Source organism: Stylophora pistillata, chromosome 1 (assembly GCF_964205215.1).
Source record: "Stylophora pistillata chromosome 1, jaStyPist1.2, whole genome shotgun sequence".
Lineage (NCBI taxonomy): Eukaryota > Metazoa > Cnidaria > Anthozoa > Scleractinia > Pocilloporidae > Stylophora > Stylophora pistillata.
In genome coordinates, this window is record NC_142519.1 from 1337239 (window position 1) to 1352669 (window position 15431).

Consider the following 15431-nt stretch of genomic DNA (forward strand, 5'->3'; position numbering starts at 1 on the left):
TGATATTTCCGTTCATTCAATAGCTGTTTAAGAGTTGAATAGCTCTTTCCTGGAGGCCGTACGCTTTAAGCTTGCATAGAAGTAGTGGTGGGTGCAACGAGTCAAATGCCTTTGACATATCTCTTGATAATAATAATAATAATTATAATAATAATAAAAAAGCATTTGTATAGAGCTAAGCTCGATTAGTTCTCCGTAGCGCTTTACAAAATTATAGACTAATTAACATAGAAATTAAATTATAAAAAATCGTAAATTAAAAAGCGTCTTTGAACAAGTATGTTTTAAGGTTCTTCTTGAAAATTCAACAGACTCAGATGTTTTCAGGGAATATGGTAAATCGTTTCAAAGCTTGGGACCGGCAATGGAGAAGGTACGGTCACCATAGTTCTTTCGAAATGTTCTTGGAACCATCAGGAGCATTTGTGATGAGCGAGGAACGCAGTACACGAGAGCCATAATTCCTTTGATGCAACAGTTCAGCAAAATAAGTTCGAGCTAAGCTATGTAGACCTTTATAGACAAGCAGAAGTATTTTGAAGATAATGCGATACTTAACAGGTAGCCAATGAAGTTGTTTTGATGCAGGTATAATATGTTCCCATTTCTTTGTCAAAGTAATAACTCGCGCAGCAGCGTTCTGTATAGACTGTAGCTTGTTAATCATATAGTTAGGTAGTCCATAGAGAAGGGAATTGCAATTATCCAATTTGGATGTTATGTAAGCATGAATCACAATTTCAGCAGTTTCCGGACTGAGATACTTTCGTGTCTTACTTATGTTCCTTAGGTGATAGTACGAAGCTTGACAGACTTTTTTAACTTGCTCATCCATTGTTAGATGTTGATCGAATAACGCTCCTAAACTTCTTGTAGATTGAGCTGGGCTAATCTGTTCATCAACAACTTCAAAAAAATTGAGTTCAGGAGATTGACGCAACTTGGAACTGATGAGTAACAATTCGGTTTTATCTTGGTTGAGCTTTAAACCGTTCAATATCATCCATGAATCCTGAATGTGTTTTATACACATATGTCATCCGCGTGTCAGCCGCGTATAAATGATATTACAGACCATAGCTCTTAATAATATCAGCTATTGGAGAAGTATATAGTACATACAATAATGGGCCCAAAACAGTTCCTTGTGGAACGCCATGTACCAATTTACGTAGCGTTGACTTACAGTTTTCAATTTGTACAAACTTTTTACGGTCCACGAGATAAGACTTAATCCATTGGATTACTTTTCCTTTTACTCCAAATCTTTGCTCTAATCTTGACAACAGTATAGAAAGGTCTACCGTATCGAAGGCCGCAGATAAGTCTAATAGTAGCAAAACGATAGAATGGTTTGTATCAACAGCGCGTAGTATGTTTACAACCTGTCTTTGATCCCTCGCGAATCTCCAATCTTCTACCAGATTGATCAAAGTTGCTCGCAGCTGTGAGCTTTGCGATTAGCAGATGAGTTCTGGTAAAAGCGGCTGCCCAGGGCAGTGTTGATCTGCGCTCCAACCAACTTCACAAGAACTTTGCTTACACAAGATAACAGTGTTATGGGCCAGTAGTTTTCTTTCGCATTCCTGTCATCTTTTTTGTGTACAGGAGCCCAGTGCCAAACTTCCATTCGCAGGGCCCTGCATTGTTGTCAATACAAGAATTGAACAAGGTTTTTAATGGAACGGATAATTCCTCGGCACCAATTTTTAAGGCCTTGGAAGGGATGCCATCAGTGCCGGTAACTTTGTTTGTGTTAAGCGAATCGAGAGCTGCGAGGACTTGACCCTGTGTGACTGGTTTTATTTCGATGGTTTGTGTGAAATCCCTGTTTTCGTATTGTATCCTCTGAACACAAGGGTGGTCCCAAAAGCCCTCAATTGACTTTTTTTCAATCGCTGTGCCTCTGATGCCATCCGCCAAGGTAGCAAAATGCTCAACCAATTCCTCAGCCACCTGTTGTTGATCCGGAATTAAGAATAACGCTAAGTTGAGTTGCTGGACTAAAAAAAGAAAAAAAAATCAGTGATATTTGAGGGTTGTCGTTCTACTTTAGTCTTCCAGTGAAAACACTGGAGGTGCGCTCGGTTTTTAACAAAGAGGTGATAGTTTTAACCTACTCCGCCTTCCTTTTGCCGACAATAGAACATCGCGTAATTAAAGTTACTATTGTTGCCGTAATAAATAGATTTAGCCAAGCCTAAAAGCGGAGCTCCAATAAGTGAAAATTTTACAATAAAGTCTCTTTACATTTGTTAAAAATTTTTAGCCAAAAATTCATTCAGTATAGATTAAACCCATTGACACTTACATGTAACACGTGCCTGTGAAAAGTCAAAATTGTGGAGAAACCAAGAAAGTAAACACAATGCGCAGTAAATTTTAAAAATCATCTTTTCCAAAAACCAAGCTCCAGTGAAAGAAGACCAATTAAAGAACTTATTTTCCAACGAAAAAAGTGATAGGTGTATTTTGCGTTTTTATTAAAAAATCAAGATGAAAGATAAAAATCGCTAAATATTTGCGCATGAATGCAAATGGACATGTGGATCATATTTCAAAATGGAATATGCGAATTCGTCCGTGAGTGAAGAGATCTCAAGTTCCATGGAGTCTATCAATAGGAAGCAAGACTAAAATGGCCAAGAAATATTTCGGGACGACAGATTTATTCAAAACAGTTTTTGATTTGCTGTTATAAGCGAAAAACGGACGAATTTCTTACATGTACAAAGCCCACGCCGTAAAATTCATCATGCTTAGATCGTTGTTTACTTGCCTTCAAAAAATGGCAAATTCTGTATCCTTGAATCAATGTACTAATAATCGATAGGTTCTGTTACGAGTAAATTTGATTGTAATACTATTCTGTAAGACTATATATTTTGTAACCCTAGCTTGTTTTTCAGTATTTCTTATTTATCCAGATAGCTTACTTAGTTACTTTACAATTATTAGTTAGTTAGTTGGTTAGGTAGTTTGTTAGTTACTTTACAATTATTATATTATCTGTTATCACTGCCTTGTCTAGCTTTTGCTATTTGCGGATGGAGATGGCAAACTGATGGTGGCATAAAGTTTGATGATGATAAAAAAAAAAGCCAGAAATTGCGCAGTGTTAGATTGAAAATTCTGAAAAAACTTCGATTTGACGCAATGTTACTCAGACATAGTATTTACCGGGCCATTGAATCGTCAAATTGTCGCTAGGCCCTGCTTGAGGTCCGAAAGGTCGTTTTTCACTTTACGTCCACAATTCGCACCGTCTTAGAATGAATCGTAGTGTCGTTGAGTCGAAAGCCCATTCTGTCACCTTTAAGACCTTGATATCCATTCTTTTCCAAGCAGAGTATTCTATAGCATTGTTACTCAACATTCTGAGTTCCACAAGGTCTAACTCGATCGCAAATGAACGAAAAATCCGACTTGAAAATTTTGAGGGTCGGCCGCGCAGACGCCATATTTTCAAATTTGATCATATAGTATTTTCGTGATAGCATACATGACAGAGGGCACATACGTACTTTCGTACCCTCGGTCAGTCACGTGACAACCAAACGAAAATAGGTTGATCATATTCCATGGGAATGAGGCTCTGCTCCACCCGCGCTTCGCGCGCGTGGGAGCCCCGCTATAATATGATTTTATGTTCTTTCAGCGCGTGGCCATGAACACAACTACGATGCTAAACAAACGTTTTCGAAATTCGCGTTTTGCGACTACTTCCAAAGTTTTGTATCCTTTGAAAATTTCTGATGTTTTCTAGAATGTCAAATAAAAATAACCGTATGGTGAAAGAGAAATCTAGCCATTGAGTGAAGATATATTACGCCTGAAAGTGAGCTGAGATCGACTTCTCATACAAGCAGGATGCTAACATAGTCAATTTTCAAGGCAAATTTGTGACCTCTTTTGAAAGCGCAAGAGCGAAGTGAGAATGATACACTGTTCAATTGAACTTTCTTCTCTAAAAGCCATATGGTAAAAGTAGCATTTGAAAAGTAGTTTATCCGTAAACAAATAGAACGTAAGCCTTCCTAGACATTTTTAGCACTTTTCCTTTATTGTTTGACAATCATTTTCTAATTAAGTTAGCGCCAGTGTCTCGATGAAAGTCCCGGTTATGTCGCTGAATTCTGGGCGATGTGATAAAGATTGTCGGGGAAAAATGCCGTTTGAAATCAGGAGAGTGAAAAAGAATCTTGCCGTCTGGAAAATCAGATGCCATCTTCATAGTACATAAAACCTTCAATGGCGTTCAGTTATTCATCTCTCGAAGAATTCAAAATTCATGTCGGGTTTCTTTTTTATTTGTTTGTTCTTTTTCTCAGAGGATAAAAAACTTCGTCAATATGGCTACACGGGTGACAAATTCTATGATTTTGTCACGAAAAGTTCAACTCATTAAACTTCTCGCGATTTTTTTCGGCGATGTAGTAGCTGTCGCCATCGCAGCAGTTGTGCGAGGGTGGCTACATGGATGATTTGCACTGCGCATGCGCGCTGACGACGCGACAGATTTAGAAAAAATTGGGATACATCAACAAAGTTGAAATGGTAAATTGGCCACCGTAATGATTACAAAAGCTGACGTTTCGAGAGTTAGCCCTTCGTCGGAGCGAATGGGCTAACGCTCGAAACGTCAGCTTTTGTAATCATTACGGTGGCCAATTTACCATTTCAACTTTGTTGATATATCCAAATTATTTCGTTACTCCCACCGACGCAGCCCCCAACAGTTTCTTTCGAAACTATCAGCCTTTATTCATTAGAAAAAATTGCATCACCATCGCAAGCAAAAAATCGCTCTTGTAGCTGCAGCTAAACATTGTCAGATAGGGAACCGGGCTGCCGGTCAGTTTCACGGAATGAGTTTAATTCAAACAAGTTTCATTCATAACTATTCACACTGATTCAAATTTCATTTGGTTTCACCAATCTTTGTCATTCTCTCAGTTGCGAAATTCTGTGTCTTGAGCGACCTTCCCTGAGTAGCAAGTGACCTTGAACGAAAAGTAACTCCCTCCATCCAAGATTTGACATAAACGCGCTTTCGCCAAATATTTAAATTCGCGCTTGTGCAGTAATCGGCCATGTTCGAATTTACCTCATGAATTTCGCTATTGTAGTGGTAGCGAGTTTGAATTCTTGGGTTTCACCCACGTGACCAATAGCTTAGCAACGGTTACTATCCGCCATCTTGGTGTCCCTCGAGCGTAAACAAACCGTATCTAACGAAGAGTTCATGTGAGAAAGAAGGGATGGTTTTACGCATTGTTCTTGGCTGTTCGAGCAAAAGTGGAAAGCATAAAGACTAAGGATTTTTTCGTATAATAATTTAGTAATTTTATTATTTCTATAGCGCAAAATTCATTAGATATATGATCTAATGCGCTATACCTAAGATCATTACAAATCAAGGGGAAGAACAGGAGGAACTAGAAGTTGTCGTATGGTTCGAGGCTTGCGGCTGTTGTAGATCCTCGATTTTTTGGTCGAGCTTTTCTTTGAGCTTCTTAGCCGATGAGAAATCGATGTCTTTAGCCCTCGCATACGGCACTTCATTGACATATGTCGGCAAAATCCATGAGCATTTTACCTGAGTGCAAGCGAGCTTGGGGTGTCACGAAAACTCACCACCCGAAAACTCAGACCTCAGACCTCAGACCTCAGACCTCAGACCCCGAGAACTCAGACCCCTCGAAATTTCAAGAGGTAAACTCCACTCATGATCACTCCTGGTAATGCCGCGTGTATTTTGACCTTTTGGGTCTTGATCCAACTGAAGCAGCAAAAAAAGGCCGCAAGTTGCACGTTTCGCAAAATCGTCCGATCGTTGAGTAGTAAAACATTTTAGAGTGACACAAGACTTCATTTAGCTTAGATTTCCTCCATTTTTCCCGTTAATTTTGAGCTGTTCATTCACAGTTAACTGAATCAAATGCGCTCGCTCCAACACCAAAGTATTAAAATGTGGCGTGATTTTGACGAGCCGAAAGGGACGTTTGTTTACTTTTTTGTACTTCGTCGCACAGATCCATGTTGTCGCTCTGTTAAAATTCTTAAATGTTTCGCGACAATAATGGATACAAACAGAGACTCGGCCCACCAGTCCCAAAACGAAGACAATTTTGCGATCTTTGGGTTAGAGTTCTTAAATGAGGCAGAAAGAGAAAAACAACGGGAAAGAAGACTCGGCATCAGCGCCGTCACGATTCGCTTCACTGAAGGATCACTCTTGATATTGTTGTCCGTCTTTCGCGTCGGATTTGTTGCATTATTCCACCGGTTATATAAAAAAATTGGTTCATGCTTTATGCTATGCGCTATCGAATTATGGAGCACTTCGGAAGCTTGGAGAACACTTCGAGGGGTCTGAGTTCTCGGGGTCTGAGTTTTCGTGACACCCAGCGCACTTGCCAGTAATTCGAGTAGTTGCCTCTAACATAAAATGAAACACTCGCGATATGTGAGCATGACTCAGCCAGTCCAGCTTTGCATCCCAAGCAATGGGCTGACAAAATAGTCCCATCGTTTTCGGAAATGACCCAAATGTTCGCTAAAGGATCATTCATATGCCGTGAATGCCAAACTCGTGCTCTCACGACATACTTGCCGGCGATTACTTTGCCTACATCTGAGGTTACAAATCCCGACACCATTTGATTAAACGCCTCTAGACTCTTGAACGCCTTCAACTGCTTCTTGGTGTAGAAACTGGTCTCAAGGACGAGGTAACTCAGCAAGTCCGACACTTCCACAGGAGGCAAGCATTTTGGACTGAATTTCTCGGCTGGTATGCTTGCAGGGTTAACCCCGATGACCGAGATCTTTTGCAAACATCTTTCCTTCCAACTCTCTAAGCTTTCGGCACACTCAGAGAGCACTGGGATACCTTAAGATGAATGCCAGATACTTTTAGCGCTTTTTTCTTTCTGGATATTCATGTAGTTGGCGAAATAATACGGCCATAAGAGAGAGGGCTTTACTATAGAAATCGACTAATTATTCATAAATTTGACACCCGAGGGACACCAACATGGCGGACACTAACTTCAGCAAAGATTGTGACGTCACCTGAAACCCAAGAATTTCCCTCGTGAATTAATAAGTCATTGTTTGGCGCTAAAGCTCTTGTTTCAAAATATCCTTTAATGGCCATATTTGAGTCAGTAAACAAAAGGTATTGTCTTTGAATTTTGATCAGCTTTTCTTGATACGGATACTGCCGTTTGTCATTTTTAAGTGGTGCCTCTTCAGCCAGTATGTCGTTCATAAGTGCATTCCACACGTGAGTTTGATCGTCGACGTCGTCAAGCAATTGTCCAATATGCCATTGGACAGAGGACAAGAGCTGTTTATAATGTCGGGGTCAAAGCTTTTATAGCTCCTAAATGTGATGACCTTGGGTTTGTTATGATTTATTTTTTGCTTCAGACACCGTAAACAAGGTCCTGATCCCTTAAGCAGGGATGGTAATTGCCAGATAGCTGGAAGCAATCCGGTCTTATAGTGAGCAATACATCTATTAAACTCTCTGTTATAATCGTTCCGGTCGCTTTTCTATTCTTGTCGGCTTGGTAATTAGGCATTCAAAGCCTTGTTCGACTTCTAGGTCGAGAAGCAGTTTTCCTTCAGGTTTCTCAGGGCGCAGTCTGTTCAGGTTTAGCTCACCAGTAATTACGACAAAATTTCTATTCAAGCTTGCCCAGTTACAAACATGACTGAGTTCGCTTTCCAATAGTGTTTGGTAGTCACCACACAGAGCTCTCGGGGGACGATAAATACCAACAATTACCATGTTGTCCGTCTCTGTTTTGATTCCGAAAGCGATTATTTCCAGTGACTTAAGTCTTATCAGGTTTAAGCTGTGTCTTAACTAGCGAATAAGAAATTAAAACCATAATTCCACCGCCACCCTTTTTCCTGTCATTTCGGTAGAGAGAGTAATTCGGAACTTTGAACTGAGCGTTGGCGTTGGGATAGCTCGCGTCGATCTTGGTCTCACTTACGAACATTATGTGAGCGTTTATTTTCTTGATTACTTCAGTGAGTTTTTCAAATTTATTTTGAATTCTATTAGTGTTCAAGTGGGTGATTAAGAGATCCTTATTGTGATGTTTCCTGAAAAATTCTACCTGATCATTTTCGGAAATACTTTGTAACATCTCTATGAGGAGACTGCTCATGGGCGATGTTTTGAATTGTTTCACATTGGCATTCTTCGGCCAGAATTAGTGTATCCCTTTCAGAAACTTCTTCGAAGAAGGAGTCCGTCAGTGGTGGTAAAGGGCAGGTAGGACAAGTCCATTCAATATCAGGCTGGTCTAAGTAGTACTGGAAAATAAGCTGAGACATATTGAGGCATTTAACGTGTGACCAGTTTCCACATGTAGTACACAGAATGGCGTTTTGGTTGTTTCTAACTGCCCTGTGACATTCACTGCATGGGTATTTCGGCATCGACTTCTTCCCTTTCGGGCCAGGATTTGTGGCCACATCTCCGCATAGAAGCAAGTCCCTTTCCAGATTGAAGCTACTTATTCCTTTAACCGTGTGTAAGACCCTCCGTGAAGTAAATCGTTTTGCACGAGATTTAATTTTAAATCTTCTATGATTTGTCGAATTTGAGACGAATTCCGGTGCAACGAACGTCTTTGAGACGCTTGTAACCCAGTGAGATCCAAAAATGTCGTCACCTATCCTCTCTCGAATAGCGCTTTATACTAATGACGTCATGAAATTTTAGACCCCCGCGTGACTCAGACAAACAAACTCCACTTCTTAGAGAGCTACAAGGGAGATGGCGAGTAGTTCGCTTCATTCCCTTACAGTTCTGATCTAAGAGGACGGCGTTCCTGACTCCAAATTTGAAAGAGAACCAGAAGAATACACTGTAGACCAGCTAAAACGGTGGTTAAAATGTAGTGGCTTAAAATTAATCGGTAAACGAGAAGATCTTGTACAGACTGTGTGAGATGCTGGAATTATCACACCCTTGATCCGGCAGTCGATCATGGAAAATGGTTTGCTGCCAAAGTTCTTCAAGAAAATTCTGATGTAAACAATGTAAAAAGGGGGTTGACAGGCCTACACGACTCCCCAGCGCGTGATTAGAATAGCCTATTCAAAGTTTGGCCCTCACTAGTATGTCTTTGAGCGATCGCCCTCTTTTGTAAGATACGAGCGGCGGATTTTTGTATATTTCGCTCAATACTGGTTGTATTTCTATTAAGTTTCAGTTTATGTAGTTTATGTTTATGTAGTTGTCATTGAATACTTTCTATTTCTTTGACGCTGGATTTTCTCTTTCTTTCGGTGCTTTTCTCTTAGGAGCATGTGCTCGACTTACCTGCGCTGGTCTTAGATTTGCCTTCAGTGGGTCGGGAAATTCGGCTGTTGGAGCTTTTTCGCCGGGCCAGTGAAGAGCACAAATATAACAACAACAACAACATATACTTTATTTAATCTCGAATTTGGAGTAGCTAAAGGATAAGCTAGTATCTTCGAGTTACAAGTATAATTCCAAATACTACTAAAATGTAAAATGTAAAATTATAACATTCTAAAATTTAACTATGAGAAAGAGTCATACTGTAGAATCTTGCACTTGAAATCAGAAAAGTCAGACGTTCTAAAAGAGTCCGGAAGAGAGTTCCATAGTTTTGAAGCCATATATGAAAAGGAGTGAAGACCATAAGTAGTAGTTTGTGTAGACGGTAGAGACAAAATATAATTTCCGCGTAGATTATGGGATACAGATCGGAAACTAAACATATTCCTTAGATAGCCTGGATATAAGTTAAAAAACATGCTCTTGTACAATATAATTGAGAAAGTCTGAAGGCGTCTTTTATACAGAGATTTGGAGTTAACTTTGCTAAGTAGAGAGTTATAGGGAAAATTATAATCCTGCAAGATAGCTCTAAGAATTCGCTTGTTTAAAGTATCTATCTTCTCAGTACTACGCGCACCACAAAAGTGCATAAGTGTTTCTTTTACCATTTCAACTTTGTTGATATATCCAAATTGTTTCTTGTTATGTTTTCTCCGTGAAAAATTGACGCAAACAAGCAACTAGCCAACGGTTGCACTTTGCCATGTCTCGCGAAGGTTTTGAGAAAGGAATGCATACTTTCTTCCCCGATTCTTCTAACTCTTTGAGTGATTTTGGCCATTTATCTGCATATCTTGAGTCTATCTTACACTCACCCCAACAACAGTGTTTGGTACCAACCATGCCGCTTCCTTTTAGAACGCTAAGTCATTTTTTTGACGAAAATTTCCGTCGTTTTGTTTCAGTTTTACAGCTCTCGCTCATACATTTCCTTTAAGCTGGTCGCAATGTTTGTCTGAGTCTCTGCGGGGGGTCTCATAGGTTATCATGTAACAAAATCTATTTTTAGTAATAGTATAAAGCTCTATTAAGACTGCTGTTATAAACAAAAATACTAGAATTTGAAGCAAGCTCGCCGACGTAGGTCCGACCGCCATGTTTGCTTCACACTTTCACACCTGGTAAGGTTTTTTTTTTCCAGACTTGCCTCTTTATCCTAGAAAACTCATGAAAACTGAAACGAACGTCAGTAGCCGTAAAATAATAATAATAATAATAATAAAACTAATAATAATAACAATAACTTTTATTTCTATAGCGGTCTTATCTTATGTTTAAGGCGCTTTACAATACTGTGCGGGAGACTTTACCAGACTGCCAATAGCAGTTTATAATCAACAAAGGTGAATTTTACAGATGTATGCTGAAAGGCCAGGATGTTAGTGGAGTCTTACCTACACGCTTGCGAGAGAAAAAATATGAAGGCGATAATGGGACGCGACCGCAAAAGCCACATAGTGAGTCCGTGCTGATCTGTCTACCTTTATACTCTAATTAACAGTTACATCTATGTCTACCTTTGACAACTCTCTGGTTGAATGCCTACACAAAGGTAAGTATTCGGCCGACATAGTGATAACTATAAAAACATATTCTTATCTTTGATCGGACGGCATACACTCCGTTGATTGAGCTTTCTTCATAAACTGTTCCATCTTGTTTACGAATGTACCGCAACTCTGACATGAAGACCTTTGATCTCGTATTGTCCTCAGAAATTTTATGCCACAGGTTTTCTGGACTTTTGCACACAGATCCTTTGATGAACCAGCTTTGCTTAATATTCAAAACATATAACGACTCTCGTGAGAATCACCGCAGAGTCTGCAAACCGGATTTCTTGGAGAGATCTTTGTCGGAGTTGGCACACTTTCCGCCATTTTGACTTCGGAATCATGCGTACATTATTTTCAAATGGCAAACTTTTACATAAATTATCTAAATCAATCAACCAATCAAAATCCCAGTGTGACTGGCTGATGCCAGGGCCTTTCCCGCCCCACCACCAACTAAGGGAAAGGGCCATGGGAACAAGGTTGAGTCTGGGAAGAAAAGAAAAAAACCTTACCAGGTTTCTATGTTCACTATAAGGTGCACCTGACTGAAATATGAAGATTTTCAATTTTTCGACCATGTGCCACACTTTTCGATTTTCACTCGGTCAATTCACAAAGTCGCTCTCAATGTTTCGGTTGATGAACTTCGGGGCGAGTGCCCCATCAGAACTTTGGCTGCCTCATTTTGTAGGACCTGTTATTCTTGTAAGAAATAGACAACTTTTTTGAGAGACACGATTCGGCATGCTTATGCCATCTTCAATCAATGAGCAACTGAACGTGAGTAATTATATAGCATACAAGTAGATGAATAAAATATTTACAGTATGATGTAATACAAAGGCGGGTACTTATTACAACGCGACACCAAACATCAAAGGTGTGAACTTAAACGCTAGAAAAGTGTTATAATGCTGTAATTGTTTGTTAAGTTCAAGTTTCGTCTTATTTATATAAAAAGCTTCTTTGAGTTTTAAATCAATTGAGTTGTTAGCAGAATCCAGAATACTAAAGCAAGAAAGAGAGTATTCAGATATGATGAATATATGAAGTTCATATATCTTGAACTGCGGTTATAGATACGTATGATGCACGATCCTCGCACTAGAGCGCTGCACTAGTATCGCAGAGGTCAGTGGTTCGAATCCCGTACAGGCCTGATTTTTTTCAAGTCTGATTTTCGCTATTGCATAAATAGCGCTCTCTACTGCGAAGATCGTGCATCATACGAAAGGGAGTATTTGTTCTTACAAGAAGGAGATGTGTTGAAGAACCCACTTACGAGATTACTGTGATGAGGTTTGCCCTGTTTACTGGGAATTGGTGGGAGGGGGCATCTTCAAATCTGTTTCCTTCGATTGTTTGTAAACTGCTGATGCAATTCGGCCAAAGTCCCCCGAAAAGTGTTGTGATGCGCATTTGATCATATCCACATGTTAATTTGAGCAATATAAATATTACATTATTATTATTAAATGCTTAAAAATATGCTAGTTTTTATCGCTTTCCATGTGCTCCTTTATCCTAGTAGAGAAGTGGCGACCGTTTCGCCAATATAACGGGAATTACAACCCGCACAAGAAAATTGGTAAACTACCATGGATTTTAGAGCATCAGGAGTACGATCTTTAACACTGAACATGTTTTTAATTTTAAAAGAAGTGAAAACTAGTTTGATATTAAGGTCTGATTTGCAAAAGTGCTTAGCGAGTTGTCGGAGTTTAAGGTTCACTATTTTAGAATAATAGTTAACAAACGGGAGTTTAAAGTAACGTGTATTATTGTCATAAATGTTCCGGCTATTTTGAGAGGAGGACCCGTCAAGATACTGCTTGAAAGTTCTGTCAATAATATGCGGAGGAAAAGAATTACGTTCTAAAGTGTCGGGAAGTTTATTAAGATCGTTTTGAAGGCCGGAAGACGTGTTGTTGATTCTGTAGATACGGTCAATAAGAGTTTGGATAAGACCAATTTTGTAACATGATGGAATAAAACTAAAGAAATTTGTTGGGGTGCCGTGAATTAATGTAATCAAAAAATGACATAGCATCCTGTTCATTGTGGAAGACACAAAAGGTGTCGTTAACATAACGCCTATAAAGTAGAAGGCGAGTCGAATGGTTAGAATTATTAAGCCATGTTTCCTCGTGGAAACCAGGAAAAAGATTAATTAATTCTGACGTTAATTCTAACGTTGAGGCGTTATCATTTTTTTATGCCCCCGTACAGTGTTTTTGTAATGATAATTGGTTTGTAATCTCCTGATGAGGCCTATTCGTTGATTTATCTTCGCTAAGACGATCTGCCCCAGGACAAATACGTAAATTGAAGCTCCCCCCTAGGGACTTTTCAGCCACAGTGTAGACTAGCAGGGCTATTTACAACGTCTGCCTAGCAGGCAGACCAGTGGGCTATTTACAAAGCACAGCCGAGGAGTTCAACTAGGGGCAACCGAGAACAAATCCGGTGAGTGGCAGGGTGAAGGACTTAAACCCGGGGGACACCGGATTACAAGTCCAGCACCCTAACTACTCGGCGACGCCGCCTCCTGACAAAGATAAGTTAAGTGTGACACCTAACTATTTTAGTGACGGTTTTCTATTAATTCTATTGTTAAGATATCAAATGTGTGGGGGGGGGGGGGACACTAGCTAGGGGCTGCACCACGCTAAGCGACTCGCAAACTGTCTTTTCTTTGCTTCTTTAATGACTCGGTTCCCCAGTACACAATTCTTCTTACATCATATTTTACTTCATTCTATGCAAGTCTGGTTAATCTCTTACGCTCTCACCCTCTGCCGCTTACAGACCTATACAATTTTTTCGCTAATGCAAATAAATATCGCGAGAACAATTAATAGGCATTCTCTCCGTTAAAACACAAGAATTTGGTATAAGATCAAGAAAACAACTTTTGCCTGAAACGTTTGAGTTATTGTTATTATTATTATTATTATTATTATTATTATTGTTGTTGCTATTATTATTATTATTCTCATGACCTGTTCGTTAAGTATTATAAGGATATTATGGGAGAATTTACATGTCTAAAACTTTTGGGAGTTTTAAGAGTTGACAACTTACTCTATTATGAAGTTACACGATGTATGACAGAGAGCCTGTAATTTGATAGATGATCGCAAAAACTCTCTGAGTTGTTGACGTTTCCTTTGACGTAAATTTATTTAAACTAATATTTTAAAGACATGAATTTGGACACACTAAAACTTCTAAAATGGGCGTGGCCCTCTCGAAACTCGGTGGGATTCACATCAGGTCTACAGCAGCCGTTTTCCATTTCAATCTTGTTGCATTATAATTTTATCTTACTCTGAACAATGTTACAAATTTCAAGATTTATTCGAGTTAACGTGAAATCTTCGCTTAAGCCGTAGCTTAAGCGAAGATTTCAAATGTTCTCCGTCGTAGGACTCTTAAAATAATGCCACGGAAAAGAACTGTTTTAAATTGATGTCGAAGTGTTTTTCAAACTGGAAATTACCTCTACAGGACGTCTTTCAAAAAGGTATATCTATTTACTGATACTCTATCCATAACATGTCAAACCTATTGCAGTATGAGCTTCAACCAATAACGAACATCATCCCCCGGCCAACAGCGAAAACAGATCCGCAAGGGAAGGTTCAAGCACCTGATATACAGAACATGGATTCCTATTTCGATGATCTTCGAAATGCCAAGGCACTTGTTGAGGCATACATTGAAGATGAGGGCGGTGACGATGACGATGAAGGTGTTGTAAAATTTTTCGAAATGGTCACCGATCTTTATGACAAGTTCAGAGAAGCAATTGAGGCCTTGGAAAGCTCGGAAGGATCGAAGAAAGTCAAAGGCTGTCTACAGGAATACAAGAAAGCCGGTGAAGGACTCTCTACTAGCAGCAAGCTTACCCGTCAATGGAAAAAAATAATGCAAAAAAAGGTAAGCAAGACGATATTCACGTTCTCTTAATGAATCAATAATGAAGTATAGTTCCTGATAAAATCAGCTAACGCGATGAAAGCAAACAAGCAAACAAAAAATGGAAGACGTTTCGATTTTAGAGAGCTAATCCCATGGTTAAGGGATTTAGGAATATTTAAGTCCTGATAAATTTTAAACCACGGTTAATAGAGTGTATTGAATTGGTTATGACCTTCGAAAAGTATAAAAAAACATCATGTTGTTTCAGTTTAAGTTGGGAGCACCTTTTACGTTCGCCATGACTTCATATCTTTTCGCACGTTGTGACCGCAATATAATTTAAAAAGATGTTTGTAAAAGTCATTCACATTATTGAAATGTTAAGGAACGCTGAGCACGATCGAGACCACAAAAATGCTAAGAAAACCTATATTGCAAAGAAACAAGACTAGTTTCCTATCTATCACAATTATTTCCAGTACGAGTGATCTGATTGGTCAAAATATTTTTCAAGCTTACGAATTTAGGGCTATTTCAACGTAATGGAGGAAACG

The 15431-nt window shown here is 39.3% G+C and overlaps 1 protein-coding gene and 1 pseudogene across 1 annotated transcript in view; one reads left to right on the top strand and one right to left on the bottom strand.

The window, feature by feature from the left end:
- The window catches only part of LOC111335267 (uncharacterized), a 58370-nt gene that overhangs the window by 9483 nt on the left and 33456 nt on the right, over positions 1 to 15431 (top strand). The window contains exon 5 of the mRNA XM_022941140.2: positions 14530 to 14895. Coding sequence (XP_022796875.1) covers positions 14530 to 14895 — 366 coding nt within the window. The remainder of the gene's footprint in view (positions 1 to 14529; positions 14896 to 15431) is intronic.
- Positions 1558 to 11277, bottom strand: LOC148740749 (uncharacterized; annotated as a pseudogene).